Raw genomic sequence first — 17,079 nt, forward strand, 5'->3', positions numbered from 1 at the left:
CTGTTCAGGAGTTTGGAAAAGAACCTCCTTTTCATAGACATATTGGACAGACGTGTTGGAAAGGGTCCATGTTGACCTGGAGAACCACTGGGTCCCATTTGGAGCCTGGATCCACATTCAGAGGACTTCTGTGATGATGAGATGCCTGTTTCATGTGGTTTACTTGGTGGTGTTTGTGTTGGTATTTGAATCGGATTCACTGTCTTTCACTCACATTCACACACTTTTAAACAGACTGAACGTCAAACTGAGGTTCTGGTTCAGGATCAAATCTGTCTTTGTTTTGATGCTAAATAGAGTCTTGTTGGTTCTACTTTGATGTCAGTGTTGGATTATGGGAGATTATTTCTATGAAGGCATCATCATTGTGTTTTCATGCTGTTGATACTGTTTATGTCGATGTTCGGAGGTTTGATCCAAACCTTCAAACATGACCTCATCATTGTGTTTTATCTGCTGCAGTTGGATGGACAGACTGAAACACTGCTATTCTTTGATTCATACATGTATTTAATTAGTGTTTCCTTCATATTTTCTGGTTTACATCTGTTGGAATGACTTTAAGTTTGTGTAGTTGAACAGTTCCACATTGGCGTAAAAATCCCGCATGTAAACACTGATCAACCTTTACACATGTTCATTTAATGGCTCATATATTTATTTTCATAGTTCATGGATCAGATCCTGTCACAGATATACACTATATTGCCAAAAGTATTGGCTCACCCATCCAAATAATCAGAATCAGGTGTTCCAATCACTTCCATGGTCACAGGTGTATAAAATCCAGCCCCTAGGCACGCAGACTGCTTTTAGAAACATTTGTGACAGAATGGGTCGCTCTCAGGAGCTCGGTGAATTCCAGTGTGGAACTGTGATAGGATGTCACCTGTGCAACAAATCCAGTCGTGAAATTTCCTCGCTCCTAAATATTCCACAGTCAACTGTCAGCTGTATTATAAGAAAGTGGAAGTGTTTGGGAACGACAGCAACTCAGCCACGAAGTGGTAGGCCACGTAAACTGAGGCGCATAGTGCGAAGAGGTCAATCGCTACTGACCTCCAAACTTCATGTGGCCTTCAGATTAGCTCCAGAACAGTGCGCAGAGAGCTTCATGGAATGGGTTTCCATGGCTGAGCAGCTGCATCCAAGCCATACATCACCAAGTGCGATGCAAAGCACCGGATGCAGTGGTGTAAAGCACGCCGCCACTGGACTCTAGAGCAGTGGAGGCGCGTTCTCTGGAGTGATGAATCGTGCTTCTCCATCTGGCAATCTGATGGACGGGTCTGGGCTTGGTGGTCGCCAGGAGAACGATACTTGTGGGACCGCATTGTGCCAAGTGTAAAGTTTGGTGGAGGGGGGGTTATGGTGTGGGGTTGTTTTTCAGGAGCTGGGCTTGGCCCCTTAGTTCCAGTGAAAGGAACTGTGAATGCTTCAGCATACCAAGACATTTTGGACAATTCCATGCTCCCAACTTTGTGGGAACAGTTTGGAGCTGGCCCCTTCCTCTTCCAACATGACTGTGCACCAGTGCACAAAGCAAGGTCCATAAAGACATGGATGACAGAGTCTGGTGTGGATGAACTGGACTGGCCTGCACACAGTCCTGACCTCAACCCCATAGAACACCTTTGGGATGAATTAGAGCACAGACTGAGAGCCAGGCCTTCTGTCCAACATCAGTGTGTGACCTCACAAATGTGCTTCTGGAAGAATTTTCCAAAATTCCCATGAACACACTCCTAAACCTTGTGGACAGCCTTCCCAGAAGAGTTGAAGCTGTTAGAGCTGCAAAGGGTGGAGCGACGTCATATTGAACCCCATAGACTAGGAATGGGATGTCGCTTAAATTCATATGCGAGTCAAGGCAGGTGAGCAAATACTTTTGGCAATATAGTGTATTTATAAATGGTGAAGATGAGGCTTTAATTAGATTCAAATAATTGAATAATGACATAAATGAGTAGTTTGGTCAGTTTGGACGTACAGTTGTAGTTCCCACTCCAGACCAGGTGGTGGCAGTAAGGCTCACATTCACATTTATGGACCAACACCCCCCATACATTAAAACTAAAGGCTGTTTATGAAATATGAGCAGTAGAAAGTCCAGATGTTTGTGTTAACATCTACACAACCACATGTCCACAAACACAACTACACAACAGAACTACACATCACACAAATACACTGAGGATCCAGGATCATAGAGTCCAAATCCAGCAAACAGCGGTTCAGTGAATGTGGTTTTGAAGGTGTGGAGGTGGATCAGTTTGTCAGAGGAGACTCTGTAGAAGGACACAGATCCAGCAGGACAGTCCACATACACTGATACTGAACCAGAGGAGGAGGAGGAGGACTGTGGGAGGGGTGTGTGTTTGTTTTCATGCCAGACACTGTATCCACCTCCGTAACAGAACAGATTCCAGGACTGATCATTTCTTCCAAACACACAGTCTAAATCTATTCCTTTCCTTCTGATTCCTCTGTAGGTCACTGATATATTAACCCGTCCACTCCACTGGACCTCCCAGTAACAGCGACCAGTCAGACCAGTTGAACACATTAGCTGAGACCAGTACTCAAATCTGCCCTGATGATCAGGATATGACTGAACCGCCTTCACTCGTTTCACCTTCTTGTTGTTTTCAGACAGTTTGAGGCATTTGTGCGCTGTGTTTGGATCCAGGGTGAGTTCACAGAAATCTGATGGACAGAAGAAAACACAATTCAGCAGCAGTTATTGATCAGTGATCAGCTGATTGACTGACAGTCTGATCACATCACTGGGTTCAATTCAACTGTTATTGATGGATGGATCATGTGTGAGTTTGTCTCTGATCAATACTGATCAATAACAGATCAATCCAGTGTTTTATAGATGGATCTGTTGTTTCTGAGCACATTTTCACCAACAGACGTTCAATAAAAACAGAAACGAATTGATTTTCCTGTTTGATTTTCCTGATCAGAAACAGCAGATTCAACATTTCTAAAGGACTGAATTTTCCGTCTTTGTCAAACAGAAAATGGTATTGAACACATTTTCAGTTACTGACAGAAACACAAAGAATGGGACAAATGATGGATTTGAGCCCCAGGTTTAGATCAATTCAATATGTGAACCATTAAAGGAAGTGTTGAAAAGAACAAGTGAGTGGAGGTGTCCAAATGTGTGCATGGATTTGTTAAGAGCATCATCCAAACAGTCCAGAGAGAGGCTGGATGGAGGTGACAGCCAAAACCATTGGGTGGTTTATGACCATGAATCTGCATTGAAGATAATTAGAGGATGGAGCCAGTGTTCAACATGAAGGGTGAATGTTTCTGTCATGGTTTGGACTGAGTTCAGATGTCCCAACAAGCTTCAGGGCTCTGATCAAATGTGTGTGTTTACAATCATGTTGACAGCAGGAAAAAAACCAACAATACAAATGGTCCAGTGAAGGACGGCCCACTGGAACCAACTGGTTTAATGGATCCACCACAGGACTGAAATGTGGAAATGGACTAAAAACACATATGTGACAAATGTTGGATTGAGTTGATGACTATATATAGAAAAGACTGGAGTGAACCACAGACTGAACCACAGACCGAACCACGGACTGAACCACAGACTGGACCATGGACCAAACCACAGACCGGACCACAGACCGAACCACAGACTGAACCACAGACTGGACCATGGACCGAACCACAGACTGGACCATGGACCAAACCACAGACTGGACCATGGACCGAACCACAGACTGGACCATGGACCAAACCACAGACCGGACCACAGACCGAACCACAGACTGAACCACAGACTGGACCATGGACCGAACCACAGACTGGACCATGGACCAAACCACAGACTGGACCATGGACCGAACCACAGACTGGACCATGGACCAAACCACAGACCGAATCACAGACCAAACCACAGACTGGACCATGGACCAAACCACAGACCGGACCACAGACCGAACCACAGACTGAACCACAGACTGGACCATGGACCGAACCACAGACTGGACCATGGACCAAACCACAGACTGGACCATGGACCGAACCACAGACTGGACCATGGACCAAACCACAGACCGGACCACAGACCGAACCACAGACTGAACCACAGACTGGACCATGGACCGAACCACAGACTGGACCATGGACCAAACCACAGACTGGACCATGGACCGAACCACAGACTGGACCATGGACCAAACCACAGACCGAATCACAGACCAAACCACAGACTGGACCATGGACCAAACCACAGACCGGACCACAGACCGAACCACAGACTGAACCACGGACCAAACCATGGAGTGTGATTGGTTTGTTTTATGGTTCTGATGATTTTGTGTTTGGTTGAATTGTTGCTGTTTTTGTGGGTTTAATGGTTTTGGTGTTGATGCAGTGGTTCAGACAGACGTTCATAATGAAATCCATCCATGTTCAGATGTAGAATGGCCCCTGGATTATTGTTGGTACTAGTGATGTCCCAATCTGGATTTTTTTTTGCTTCCGATCCAATTTTTTTTATGATTAATTTTGCTGATACTGATCTGGTACCGATCCGATACTGATACTTTTTACAATGAAATTTTGATTTAAATTTGGAGTAATTTATAGGTCATTATTCTATTATTTTACTGTAGATCCCAGTTGGTCTGAATGTGGAACCTGAACTAAAACAACTATGACACCTCTGACTCTTAATAACTTTAGGATCATTTTTACACTTTCCAAATTCATACTGTGGGACAAATTAGAGGTTCTGGCAGGCCGGTTTTGGCCCACGGGCCATATGTTCACCACCCCTGCTATAGCGTGTCTATGGACAGGTCTGTCCAGGGATTAGACAGGGGTGCGTTCCGTACCATATGTACTTCACAATGAGTACACGCATATCACACGACCATACAAACTGAAAGTGAAACTTACAGACGTTTTATAAATTCCCTAAAAGATCCCACAGAGTTGGGTGCACTGCGCACGTACTGTGACCGACGTGGACTCTGTGGATGTTTGAGGTTTCATAGTCGAGCATACCAATTTCCTACGTTTACATCATCTTACATTGTGTGACACAGAGTATGTGTACGCGGAGTCGTAAAAATTGAGCTTTGCACGAATGTGTCCAGTGGACGTCTGCTTTGGGTCCGAGTTTGAGCGGATGCCCAGATCGGCCCAATGTCGTGACTAAATCCAGTCTTCTAAAAAATGCCAGACCAGCTGCTGATACTTATCTTTAGATCGGATCGGGACATCCCTTGTTTGTCCATTTAATTCTTTGTCAGTCAGTGACAGTACAGACTATAAATGTGCATTAAGACACTAGAGCTCTGATGTGCACTAAATAGTCTGGGACTGGACCTGAGGACTCACTGCTAAGGGTATACAGGTCCATGTAGTACCAGTCCAGACCAATCAGCTATCAGCTCATCCTTTCACTAAACTGACTGTCTTCATGAACACTTTAGATGTTTAGAATGTGGAACCAGGTCCCAGTTTGGGTTCAGGTTGGTTTTAATGAATCTAATGAAATCACACTTACACTTCCTTGGACCTGGTTTCAACATTTGGACTCCAGCAGGCTCCAACCTGAAAGGAGGAGGAGGGTCAGAGCAGCTGGAAACATGGACATTCCATCACTCTGATCCACTGAAGCTTTTCTGTTCACATCCACTAAATGGTTCCTTCTGAATCACTGACTGAGTCTGTCTGTGAACATGTGCTGGACCTTCATACAGGATGGATCCCAGCTCTGACAGATGGTTCCTGTCAGCTCTACCTGTTCTATCTGCCATTATCTGTGGATGCATCAGCTCAGTCCATACCTGACAGTGTCCAGTCTCCAGTATGGATCCTCCACTAGAGCAGACAGCTCCTGTCCAGAGTCTCCTGGGTGGTTGTGGCTCAGGTCTAGCTGTCTGAGATGGGACGGATTGGACTTTAGGGCTGAGACCAGAGAAGAACATCCTTCCTCTGTGATCAGACATCCTGACAATCTGCAACACAAAACATCACATCCATCAACTGAGGATGGAGATCAGTGGAGCTGGAGTCATTGAACAGTCTGTGAATGCATGGGACTTCACCAACATGACTTCACTGTGTAAAGTCTATGAGTTCCAGACTCTGAACACAGTTGAAGATCAGTAGAACTGGTCTGGAGTTCAACACAAACAACCACTGACAAGTTCAATCCATTCAACAACTGGAGACAAACATTGAAATGATGTGTTGTGTTCTTTGTTGAACCCTGACCTGAGAGTGTCCAGTCTGCATCCTGGACTCTTCAGTCCATCTGACAGGATCTTCACCCCTGAATCCTTCAGGTCATTGTTGCTTAGATCCAGATGTGTCAGACTACAGGACTGGGATCTGAGAACTGAGGACAGAGCTTCACAGCTTCTCTCTGACAGGTTACAGTCACTGAGTCTGGACAAAACAAAAGGGAGGAATATAAAGTTATTGATCTGTTTGAAATGATAGATCCATATTTGAGATGTTTGATCAAACTGATTGTTCTCACAGAGCTTTGTTGGAGGCTTTGACCACTGGCAGCAGCCTCAGAAGAACCTCCTCTGAACCAGAGTATTCCTTCAGGTCAAACACATCCAGGTCTTTTTCTGATGACAGTAAGATGAAGGCCAGAGCTGACCACTGAGCAGGAGACAGTTGTTCTGTTGACAGACGTCCTGATCTCAGGTACTGTTGGATCTGATCCACCAGAGACCCATCCTCCAGTTCATTCAGACAGTGGAACAAGTTGATGCTTCTCTCTGCAGACACATTCTTACTGATCTTCTTCTTGATGTACTCAACAGTTTTCTGGTTGGTCTTTGAGCTGCTTCCTGTTGGTTTCACCAGACTTTGTAGGAGACTCTGATTGGTCTGCAGTGATAGACCCAGGAGGAAGCGGAGGAACAGGTCCAGGTGTCCATTTGGACTCTGCAAGGCCTGGTCCACAGCAGTCTGGTACAACTGGACAGATTTGTCCTTTGATAGTTTAGATTGACCAGATGTTTGTTGTTCTGACAGCAGATTGACTCCAGTGTTGGTGAAGGTCTGATGGACATGAAGAGCAGCCACAAACTCCTGGACACTCAGATGGATGAAGCAGAACCTCTTGTCCTGGTACAGTCCTCTCTCCTCTTTGAAGACCTCTGTGAACACTCCTGAGTACACTGAGGCTGAGCTGATATCGATGCCACACTCTGTCAGGTCTGATTCATAGAAGATCAGGTTTCCTTTCTTCAGCTGCTCAAAGGCCAGTTTTCCCAGAGACTCAATCATCTTCCTGGTCTCTGGACTCCAGTGTGGATCTGTCTCAGATCTTCCATCATACTTGACGCTCTTCAGTGTGGCCTGAACCACCAGGAAGTGGATGTACATCTCAGTCAGGGTCTTGGGCAGTTGTCTTCTGTCTGTGGTCTTCAACACGTCCTCCAGAACTGTAGCAGTGATCCAGCAGAAGACTGGGATGTGACACATGATGTGGACACTTCGTGACGTTTTGATGTGGGAGATGACTGTGTTGGTCTGTTCTTCATCTGTGAACCTCTTCCTGAAGTACTCCTCCTTTTGTGGGTCAGTGAACCCTCTGACCTCTGTCACCATGTCAACACACTGAGCAGGGATCTGATTGGCTGCTGCAGGTCGTGTGGTTATCCAGAGGCGAGCAGAGGGAAGCAGGTTCCCCCTGATGAGGTTCATCAGCAGCACATCCACTGAGGTGGACTCTGTCACATCGGTCAGGATCTGAGTGTTGTTGAAGTCCAGAGGAGGTCGACACTCATCCAGACCGTCTAAGATGAACACCACCTGGGGGTCTGCAAAGATCCAGATTCCTGCTTCTTTGGTTTCAGTGAAGAAGTGATGAACCAGTTCCACCAAGCTGAACTTCTTCTGTTTCAGCACATTCAGCTCTCTGAAGGTGAATGGAAATATGAAGTGGATGTCCTGGTTGGCTTTGTCTTCAGCCCAGTCCAGACTGAACTTCTGTGTGGAGACTGTTTTCCCGATACCGGCCACGCCCTTTGTCAGCACTGTTCTGATTGGCTGATGTCTGTCAGGTGGTGTTTTAAAGATGTCTTCACATGTGATGGTTGTTGGTGGTCTGTGTGGGTTCCTGGATGCTGTTTCAATCTGTCGGACCTCATGGTCCTGGTTGACCTCTGTAGCCCCTCCCTCTGTGATGTAGAGCTCTGTGTAGATCTGGTTCAGGAGGGTTTTGGGGTTTCCTGCTTTAGCGATGCCCTCAAACACACACTCAAACTTCTGCTGCAGATTACGTTTCAGTTTCCTCTGAACAACTCCATACTGACTTCCTGAATGCAGACCCAGATCAAACCATCAGTCTCACAGTAAATCCCAGTATTTTCATCTGTTCAATCTGTACAGAATGGTCTTACTGCGGTGCAGACGCTCAGCCAGCTCCTCCTGCTTCAGCCTCCTCAGGAAGTTCAGTGTGATCTTCAGAAAAGCCTCTGAGCTCCTCCTCTGCTCTTCATCCTCATCACTCAGGCTTTCTAAGCATTCTGGGTAATCTGTACTTAGAACCTGGTGGAATTTCTTCAGTTCGTTCTTGACAAAAGTGCAGATGTTCTCCTCCAGCAGCTGGAACACAAAACATGATGAAAGACACAAAGTCCGTCCATGGACCAAAGCTCAGGTCCATGTTGGACACAGTGATGTCCACTGATTGGACAGAACAGATGGACCAGTAGATGTTGGACATGTACACACCTTAAATATGGAGTCCAGCTGAGTCTGATCCTGAAGACCAGTGGGAACCTCTGAGCTCTGCTGCTCCACTCTGTGGACCAAACATCAACAATGAGCTCACATTATGTCTGTCCACACAGATACCGACAGGTGGACACACCTGGACGTCAACATGAGTCACATGACCCCCTGTCATGGGAAAGGTGTCCTGGTCCTGCTGATCCCTCCCACTGAGAATCAACATCTGAGTGAGTTTGGAGCTGGTCAAGGCGTCAAAAACAGTGGAAAACTGAATTCAGTCCAAAGCACTTGAAGGTTTTTACCCTTCAGCTTTAATTTCAATAAATCATCAGCAAACATGAATCAAAACAGACCATCCATCATCAACTCAAACCCACTCCACACCATACTCAACCAACCCAAGAAAAACTGAAGACAACTGAGGCTTTTGTACACAGTGCTGCCTCCAGTGGAAGGAGATAGAACAACTATACAACCATTTACACACACAAGCTATCAAACAGTGAATGATACATGACCCAAACCCAAACTATATTCTACATAAGTATATATACATACACAACACGACTATCCAACACTAAAATACCAGACCCAAATATAGAAATGAGTATTTCCATGAAACCATCAGCTCAAAGCCCTGCTCAAACTCACCTGTGTGTGCATCACCTGGGTGGAACTAGAACTGGTCCATCAAGCCCCTGGGGGCTGTTTGGGCCCACAGACCATTCCCCCAGGAACACCACACAGGTCAGTTTGTGTCTGCCGTGCATTTATCAGTTTTACATGAATCCTTTTGTGTCGGTACATGTCCAAACTCCTGCTATATTCAGTATTTCCTTCATATACAGCTTCTCTTTGTAGCTCGGAGACAGCCCAGAAACCCGGCTCCCACGGCTGGGCACAAACCCCTCATCATAGACGTACACCAACCAACAGCTGAATCATTTTAGAAGTACTTTAATAAATAGTTGTCCCTAACTGAAACATGTGTTGTTCCATTCCCCCTTATGTCCAGACTAAACCAGTTCTCTTTAAACATCTTCCTTTGTCCTTCAATAATATAATCCAGTTCTCCCCATGCTGAACATGCTAACGGCGGCTCGTCGTTCCAGAGTTTCACACTCACTGTTTGAGTTGATCAACAGGTTCAGCTGAGTTCAGTTGATCGGGATCCCCATCAGACACATCATGGCAGCAGGACTGAACTGAGTTTAGTCACAGACATGTCATTTCAGACACTGAAGAACATTTACTGAACAGTCACTTTAAGACTAAAATAAGGGACACCTGTCAGCCAATCAGAATGCAGAATGGTCAGTAACCATGGAGACGCCTCTGTGTCAGGAGGGCACATCAGTTTGGTTAGCAGTTCTAACGTCTATTTATTTTATACTCATGAAACCTTTAGACAATAAATGATGTGAAGAATCTGAAAATGAAACCATTATAAACCTTCAAACTAAAGTCAATGTTTAATATAGATTTAATAAACAGGGTGTCCCAATAAAATGGACATTATATGACATGTCCATATCTGAGTGACTACATGGTCAGGAGAAATTATACTTAATAGGATTTAGTTTAGACATAAAATGTTTTATTCTCCAAATTTTAAATGAAAAATTCTGGGGGATGATAATTTTATAATTTTTCAAAGTTATTCCAAATGGTCAACATGTGCGCTGCCTGTGATGCGGCACACATTCAGTCGACAGTGGAGTTTCGTCCACACTCGTTGCAGCATGTGCTGTACCTTATGCCACGTCCAAATCTGCTTTCCTGTTGGCACTGGATTATGAAATTTTCTAACTAATTCACTTTGGACATTCACATTTGACTGAGTCTGGCCGTACTTCAACACACAGAATACCTTTTCTGTCGCAGTAAACGCCATGTCTATTCTTGAAAGCAGAACATTAACAATGATGACACTTTTTTGAGCAAAAAGAGCAAACAATATTTTAACAAATCATTAGGTGATTAAATGATGTCAGATTTTCTGGGACATCCTGTATATTTAATAAATGATCGACACATCGGACATTTACATCAAACTTACGTCTCTGTGGAAAAGAACGGTTTGTTCTCCATGGACCAATCACTCCTGAAGGACACACAACTGGGTCCAGGTCCAGGATCAGGTCCAGAGGACTGTGGTTTCTGATCAATCCTGGTCATCAGGAAAGAAGACATGAGTGATTATCTGGGTCAATATGTAATTGAGGGACTTTTGAAGTCCATGGGATATATCTTGCATACATCTTTATTAAAAGTAAAAAAATAAAAAAAAAAAAAAAAAAAAAAAAAAAATATATATATATATATATATATATATATATATATATATATATATATATTTTATTTTTATTTTTTTTGTTAATTATGATTAAAATTCCATAATTATTTAATTACAGAAACAATCACTTATTAATAAATGACTGGATATACTAAAATGTCAACTAAATAATCATCCGAATTTAATTATAACCACCTTCTAATTAGCTAAACAATAATAAAATGAGCTTATTCAAAAATTGTTTTGATTGTGTTCTTTTTATTCAGTCCAGATAATCATATTTATAATATATAATCATCAGATATTTCTTTTTTGGCAATATATCAAATTTTACATGGAAAATAACAAATTGTATCTGTGACTGAGAAATCCCTTTCATCTAAGTTACCCATGACAAAAACACTTCTAATGGAAGTGTGTTAATTCCAAATCACATGACCTGCTCCACATGATGTCATTTCCTACTAAACAAAACACTGGCAAGACTCCAACGTATGTTCTGTATTTAATATAAAGTATGTGTGAGTCAAGTGTGGATTTATTACACTCTTGTGTCAACAGTGTTACTACAATATCTTTATAAATAACTTTCAATTTGACTCAGTTTATATATAATATTTAGAAGAATCACTCTGTATAAATACCATGTGGTGTTATGGTTCTGTTGATTTTAGGCCTGAAAACAGTAAAAATATCAACTCTACCTGTCAATTATGTTACCCTGGAGAGGGACCTCCAAAAGTCCCTGTTATATATGGACCCATCTGGGTCCAACTTTACCTCCAGTTCTATCACATTCAGAACCAGAATTGGATTAAACTGACTTTGGGGTGAATCCTCAGTGACAGATCTTCAGTATTTCTTCTTCTTCTTCCATCCTTTATGTCAGCAGGTCCAATCTGCCCTCAGATGAAACCCTCAGTAAATGAGAACAGGACCAACACCTTTCCTCCATAAATGAGTCCATAGAGGATGGCTTTGGGTTCAGTGGTACAGAGGATTCCTCAGCTGGGTGGGACGGGCTCACATGGTTGACCTTTGACCTGTTTCCTGTTGGTTTCCAGTGTTGCTGAGCTGTGGTTGTGTGTTGGAGATTCCAGCCAGTCCAGACTTGTTAGTGTGAAATCAGACCCAGGTGGGATTAGGGCTGGGTAAAAAAAATCGATTCAATCGATTTTGGATCAATTTCTTTTTAATCTTGCGTAATCGATTAATGATGGATGAGATCGATTTTTCAGAGCAGGACCACAAGTAAATGACCCAAAAACCGCCGACGCGGAAGCACGGCCGGCTCCGTTTTGCGAGCCCCTCGCGGAGACGTCATGCTCGTGGCGGTTCTGGCGTGGGAGGAACGCAGAGTAAGGGTGTGGAAAACCCCTCAGTGGGAGGAAGGGTGGGGAAAACCGCTCTGTGGGAGGTCCCCCCGGCCTCAAACTCGAACCTGCAGTGCAAAGGAACTAGAGGCGGGTCGTAGAAGCCAATCGTTCTAGAAATATTAACTTGGATCACCTGTGGCTGAGTGTGGAGTTAGAGGAATAGTAAAGCGGAAATCATGAAGCTCCGCCCATCCTCCCCCTCCAGTGAGTTTCTTGTACCAAGGGCCCAACATGATTCTGTTTCAGGGGGGCCAAACTGGTGTGGGTGCCCCAGGGTGATAGTAATGTGCCTTAAGGCTGGGAGCACCAGGTATAAAACAGAATAAAGATGACGAAGAAGTGTGTTCTGATCCACTGTAGAAACATGGTACTGTTTGTGTCCTGTTTATTATTTCAGAGCAGATTCAGCTATTTACTGCTGAAATGTCAGATTTATTTTCTTTCTAATGTCAATACTGATTCTGTGCTTGCATGGCTGCAGTAGTCAAATAATACAGTTACAACTCAAAATTGTACTTTGGTATCACTAAATGAATCTGAATCAATCAGTTAATACTGAATCAAATTGAATCGCAATTAATCAGTTCAGAACCTTATGAATCGAAATCGAATTGTTTAAGGACATTGGCCATGATACCCAGCCCTAAGTGGGATTCAGTGTCTGTTGAAGCCACTGCTGACATTCTAACCAGACCATTTCTCCTCAGACTAAGCTCCAGCTGAGCCGCTCTGGAACTGGATGTGTTGGACGACTTTAACCCGGACTAATATTAGTTCAGTCACTACGGTAACATTGCCTTGGTTAGCAGTTCTAATGTCTATTTATTTTATACTCATGAAACCTTTAGACCCGGGGTGCCCAATACGTCGATCGCAATCTACTGGTCGATCGCAATCTACTGGTCGATCGCAAAGGTAGTGTGGGTAGATCGCATGGCATTAAAACGTAGACGTCAGCCTATTGTCCGTCCTCACTATGAAATTTGTAACTTGACTGACATACAGGGCAGCCGGTCTGACCAATCTGACCTTTTCTGACGCAGGTGCCACTGCGCATGTGCACGTAACGGCGCATTCTAGCAAGCTAGTGAGTTAGCCTCCAATTTATGTCTTCTAAGGGTATAAAAATGAGTGGGGGAGCTGGACCAAGTAAAAAGACAAAAACGTACCACTTCCATATGGAATGAGAGATGGACTTTTATTACACCCTGTCATTTTCAAAGTGCATTTGCCTCATCTGCCAGCCTGCCATCGCTATACTGAAAAAGGGAAATGTGGAGCGGTATTTTCGGACTGTTCATAAAAACTACGACACTGACTTCCCTCTGAAAAGCGAGGTGAGAAGGAGAAAGGTGAAGGAACTAAAATCCCAGTTGTCCGGACAGCAGTCATTTTTCTCACAGCTAACTTCAAAACCAAAGGCAGCCACCGAAGCTTCGTTCCAGGTGAGTCAAGAACAAGATGGAGAGATGGTAAAAGAGGCATTTGTTGAAGCAGCTGACTCATTGTTCCAAGACTTTAAAAACAAAGCAGAAATTCTATCTTCGATCAGAGCTCTGCAGCCATCACGAACTACAGTTACATGGCACAGTGAAGCCATGGCAGAGGATTTGACCAAGCAACTTTGGAAGGACATCACAGATTGCGAGTGCTTCTCTCTGCAAATGGATGAGTCTACAGACATGAGTGACACAGCCCAACTGTGAATTTTTATTCGGATGGTGCTTACTGATATGACCACAAAAGAGGAGCGGTTAACAGTCCTGCCCACGAAAGAACACATGTGAGGAGAGGACATATTTCAGTCTTTTAAAAACTTTATTGAGAAAACCCAGCTCCCAGTGTGCAAATTGTTGTCCATCACCACGGATGGAGTGCCTGCAATGGTTGGCCGCTCGAATGGGTTTATTGCCAAGTGCCTGGAGGACGATGCTTTCCTGGACTTCCTTAATTACCACTGCATAATACACCAACACGCCTTATGTGCAAAAATGCTCAATATGAAAGAAATAATGGATGTGGCAACAAAGATCGCCTGTTCTATTTGCGCCAGATCTCTTCAAAGACGGCTATTCCGTGCACATCTGGATATTGCTGACAGTGACCACTCTGAGTTATTGTTGCACACTGATGTCAGATGGCTTAGTCGAGGGAATTTTCTGCAAAGATTTTGAGACCTCTGAGATCAAGGTTTTTTTACGTGAAGCTAAACTTGCAGAATATAACCAACTAAATGACGACCAGTGGCTGCTAGACTTGGCATTTTTAACTGATCTGACCAACATGTTGAATGACCTTAATCTAGAGCTGCAAGGAAAGACAAAACTGTGATCAATACGATAAGCTCAGTTAATACTTTCAAACGAAAAATGCAACATCTCTCCTCAAAGCTCCAGTGCCATGATTTGGCAAACTTCCAGAACCTCGCGTCAGAGCTGGAGATGCAAGGGGAGTCATGTGTGCAGCTTGACAGTGTACGCTACACAAAACAGACTGACAATTGTCTGTCAGAGTTTGACAAACGATTTCAAGACTTTGCTTTACTCGAGACAATCGCTACATTCATGTGCTACCCTTTTCGGGAAGATGCTGAGGTTGTTTCACTAGCATCAAAAATTGCAGCACTGTTTCACCTGAACTCCTCTGGAGTGGAGGATGAGATTTTGACACTGCAAGCTGACATTGAGCTGAAGTCCAGAGCTCATGGACAGTTCTGGAACTTACTCACAGAGGAAAAGTGCCCCAACATGAGGAAATGTGCAACCTCCTTGACTGTGTTATTTGGCTCCACTTATTTATGCAAATCTGCCTTTTCCCACATGAAGATCATTAAGTCCAAGTACCATTCCACCATGACTGATGAACATTTGGAAGTATGCTTGATGCTGGCTGTCAGCAGCTTCTGTCTGAACTATGCATCCCTGGCTGATTCCATTCAGTGCAAGTCATCAGAGTAAGGTAATGACAAAAAATGTACAGTTGTATTGAGCAATATGGGTTCACGCAGTTATGCAAGGTACACCAACATGTGTGGTTCATGTAAAGAATTCTCAATATATATGAATAAATATATGTTTTGCAATGTCATAGTAGGTAGATCATTTTGACTTGGTCATTTTTTAAGTAGCTCGCATGCTGAAAAATTGTGAGCACCCCTGCCTTAGACAATAAATGATGTGAAGAATCTGAAAATGAACCCGTTCTAAACCTTCAAACTAAAGTCAATATTTAATATAGATTTAATAAACAGTCCACACCTCAGACATTTACATCAAACTTACGTCTCTTTGGAAAAGAATGGTTGGCTCTCCATGGACCAGTCACTCCTGAAGGACACACAATTGGGTCCAGGTCCAGGTCCTGGTTCTGGTCCTGGTTCTGGTCCAGGTCCAGGTCTGTGAACAGTGATGTCAGTGGTTTTAGTGCTGAGCTCTAACATGGAGAACAGTGGAGGACAGATCCAGATGGTGGTCTCACCTCTGAGCTTTAGGAGGTCTGCCTGGTCCAGGTCCAGGTCCCATGGGGGTCCTGTCGGTGGTTTTTGGGGGAGGGGCTCCCTCCTCTCTGGTGGTCTTTGGGGGAGGGGCTCCCTCCTCTCTGTCCTCACACTGATCCATGTTGCTGAATCCACATCAGTCACACGACAAACCCTGAAAACAGCAGAGTTTGAGACGTGGTTATATGATGGAGAAGAGTCAGATGTGGACCAGCAGTTCAGAGATAAACAAGACTCAGCGTTTAGGATCAAGACCTGCATCCCACATTTCATATGGTGTGTGTTTAATATAGATGTGAGTTCATGAAGGTGTCTGTGGTGAGTGTGAGTTGAAGTGTAATGGCTGATCCGTGTGTTGGTTCTGCTGTAGTTCTACTGTCAGACCACTAGATGGCCTCCTGGAGCTGATGATGGGACCTGAAGGGAAGGACAAGCACAGCTGATCTGAAGGTGAACTGGTTTAGTCTACTGGTTTGCAGTCTGACCAACACCATGTGATGATGGTTTCCATTCAAACCCGAAGGACTAAACCAGTCCAGAGCAGAGGTCACATGACCAGAGGAGAGGTTCAGTCACCTATAAAACATAAACATCAGGTGGTTATTCTGAACTGTTCACTGCTCATGTTCTCCACTGGAAACCTGCCTAGAACCTTTAATGACACTAATGTTCTGTATGTTTCAGGGTCTGGACTTAAACCTGAACATGTGGTTTATTTGATTGCAACAGCTGATTGGTTTAGATTTGACGCCTGAGGGTGACATCAGAGGTCAAAGGTCAGTGTGTTTGATCCTCCAACAGGAGTCCTCATATCTGTGAAGTAACTCAGCTGTTCAGAGGAACACAAAACCAGGACAGCGTGTCTGTCAAATACTACAGTTTGGGGTGTTTTGGTCACATGATGCTCAAACTCTTGAGTCTGTGCTGTTCATTCAAAGCAGATCTGGATCCGTCTATTACATGTCCCACTGAAATGGACTCAGCCCATATTTTAATCTGGTGTCATATACGTTTCATTTCCATCTGTTTACAGACCTACTATAGTCCAGCTCTTTGATCCACACTGATCTCATGAAATCCGGTTGTATGTCACACCAGTTCTTATGTCATTTGGCTGCTATACGTACGTATTTTTGGCATTTTGCATGTTATTCAACACTATTTGA

At 43.9% G+C, this 17,079-nt stretch overlaps 1 protein-coding gene and 1 long non-coding RNA gene across 2 annotated transcripts; both read right to left on the reverse strand.

Annotated features, from left to right (window-relative positions):
- Positions 1–1,787: 1,787 nt before the first annotated feature.
- Positions 1,788–7,550, reverse strand: LOC115422485 (ribonuclease inhibitor-like). The gene is made up of 5 exons (XM_030138833.1): positions 7,511–7,550; positions 6,262–6,559; positions 5,832–6,002; positions 5,549–5,595; positions 1,788–2,706 (listed from the first exon to the last, which is right to left on the reverse strand). Exons 1-5 carry the CDS (start codon positions 7,548–7,550, stop codon positions 2,171–2,173), a joined length of 1,092 nt encoding a protein of 363 aa, XP_029994693.1. The 3' UTR covers positions 1,788–2,170.
- Positions 7,551–8,159: 609 nt separating this feature from the next.
- LOC115421828 (uncharacterized) lies at positions 8,160–8,789 on the reverse strand. Its single transcript, XR_003935754.1, has 3 exons — positions 8,746–8,789; positions 8,412–8,616; positions 8,160–8,327 (listed from the first exon to the last, which is right to left on the reverse strand). It is a non-coding gene; the product is annotated as an uncharacterized LOC115421828 (long non-coding RNA).
- Positions 8,790–17,079: the final 8,290 nt, after the last annotated feature.

The sequence above is a fragment of the Sphaeramia orbicularis genome, chromosome 7 (genome assembly GCF_902148855.1).
Source record: "Sphaeramia orbicularis chromosome 7, fSphaOr1.1, whole genome shotgun sequence".
Taxonomy (NCBI): domain Eukaryota; kingdom Metazoa; phylum Chordata; class Actinopteri; order Kurtiformes; family Apogonidae; genus Sphaeramia; species Sphaeramia orbicularis.

What these genes read in the sequence shown, in the direction of transcription:
- LOC115422485 (XM_030138833.1), bottom strand. Translation starts at nt 7,550, where the DNA reads ATGAAGAACAGACCAACACAGTCATCTCCCACATCAAAAC. An exon ending in GTCATCTCCCACATCAAAAC is followed by an intron (nt 6,560 to 7,510) that starts GTCACGAAGTGT and finishes TCTGAGGCTGCT; the next exon opens with GCCAGTGGTCAAAGCCTCCA. An exon ending in TGCAGACTGGACACTCTCAG is followed by an intron (nt 6,003 to 6,261) that starts GTCAGGGTTCAA and finishes TTTGTGTTGCAG; the next exon opens with ATTGTCAGGATGTCTGATCA.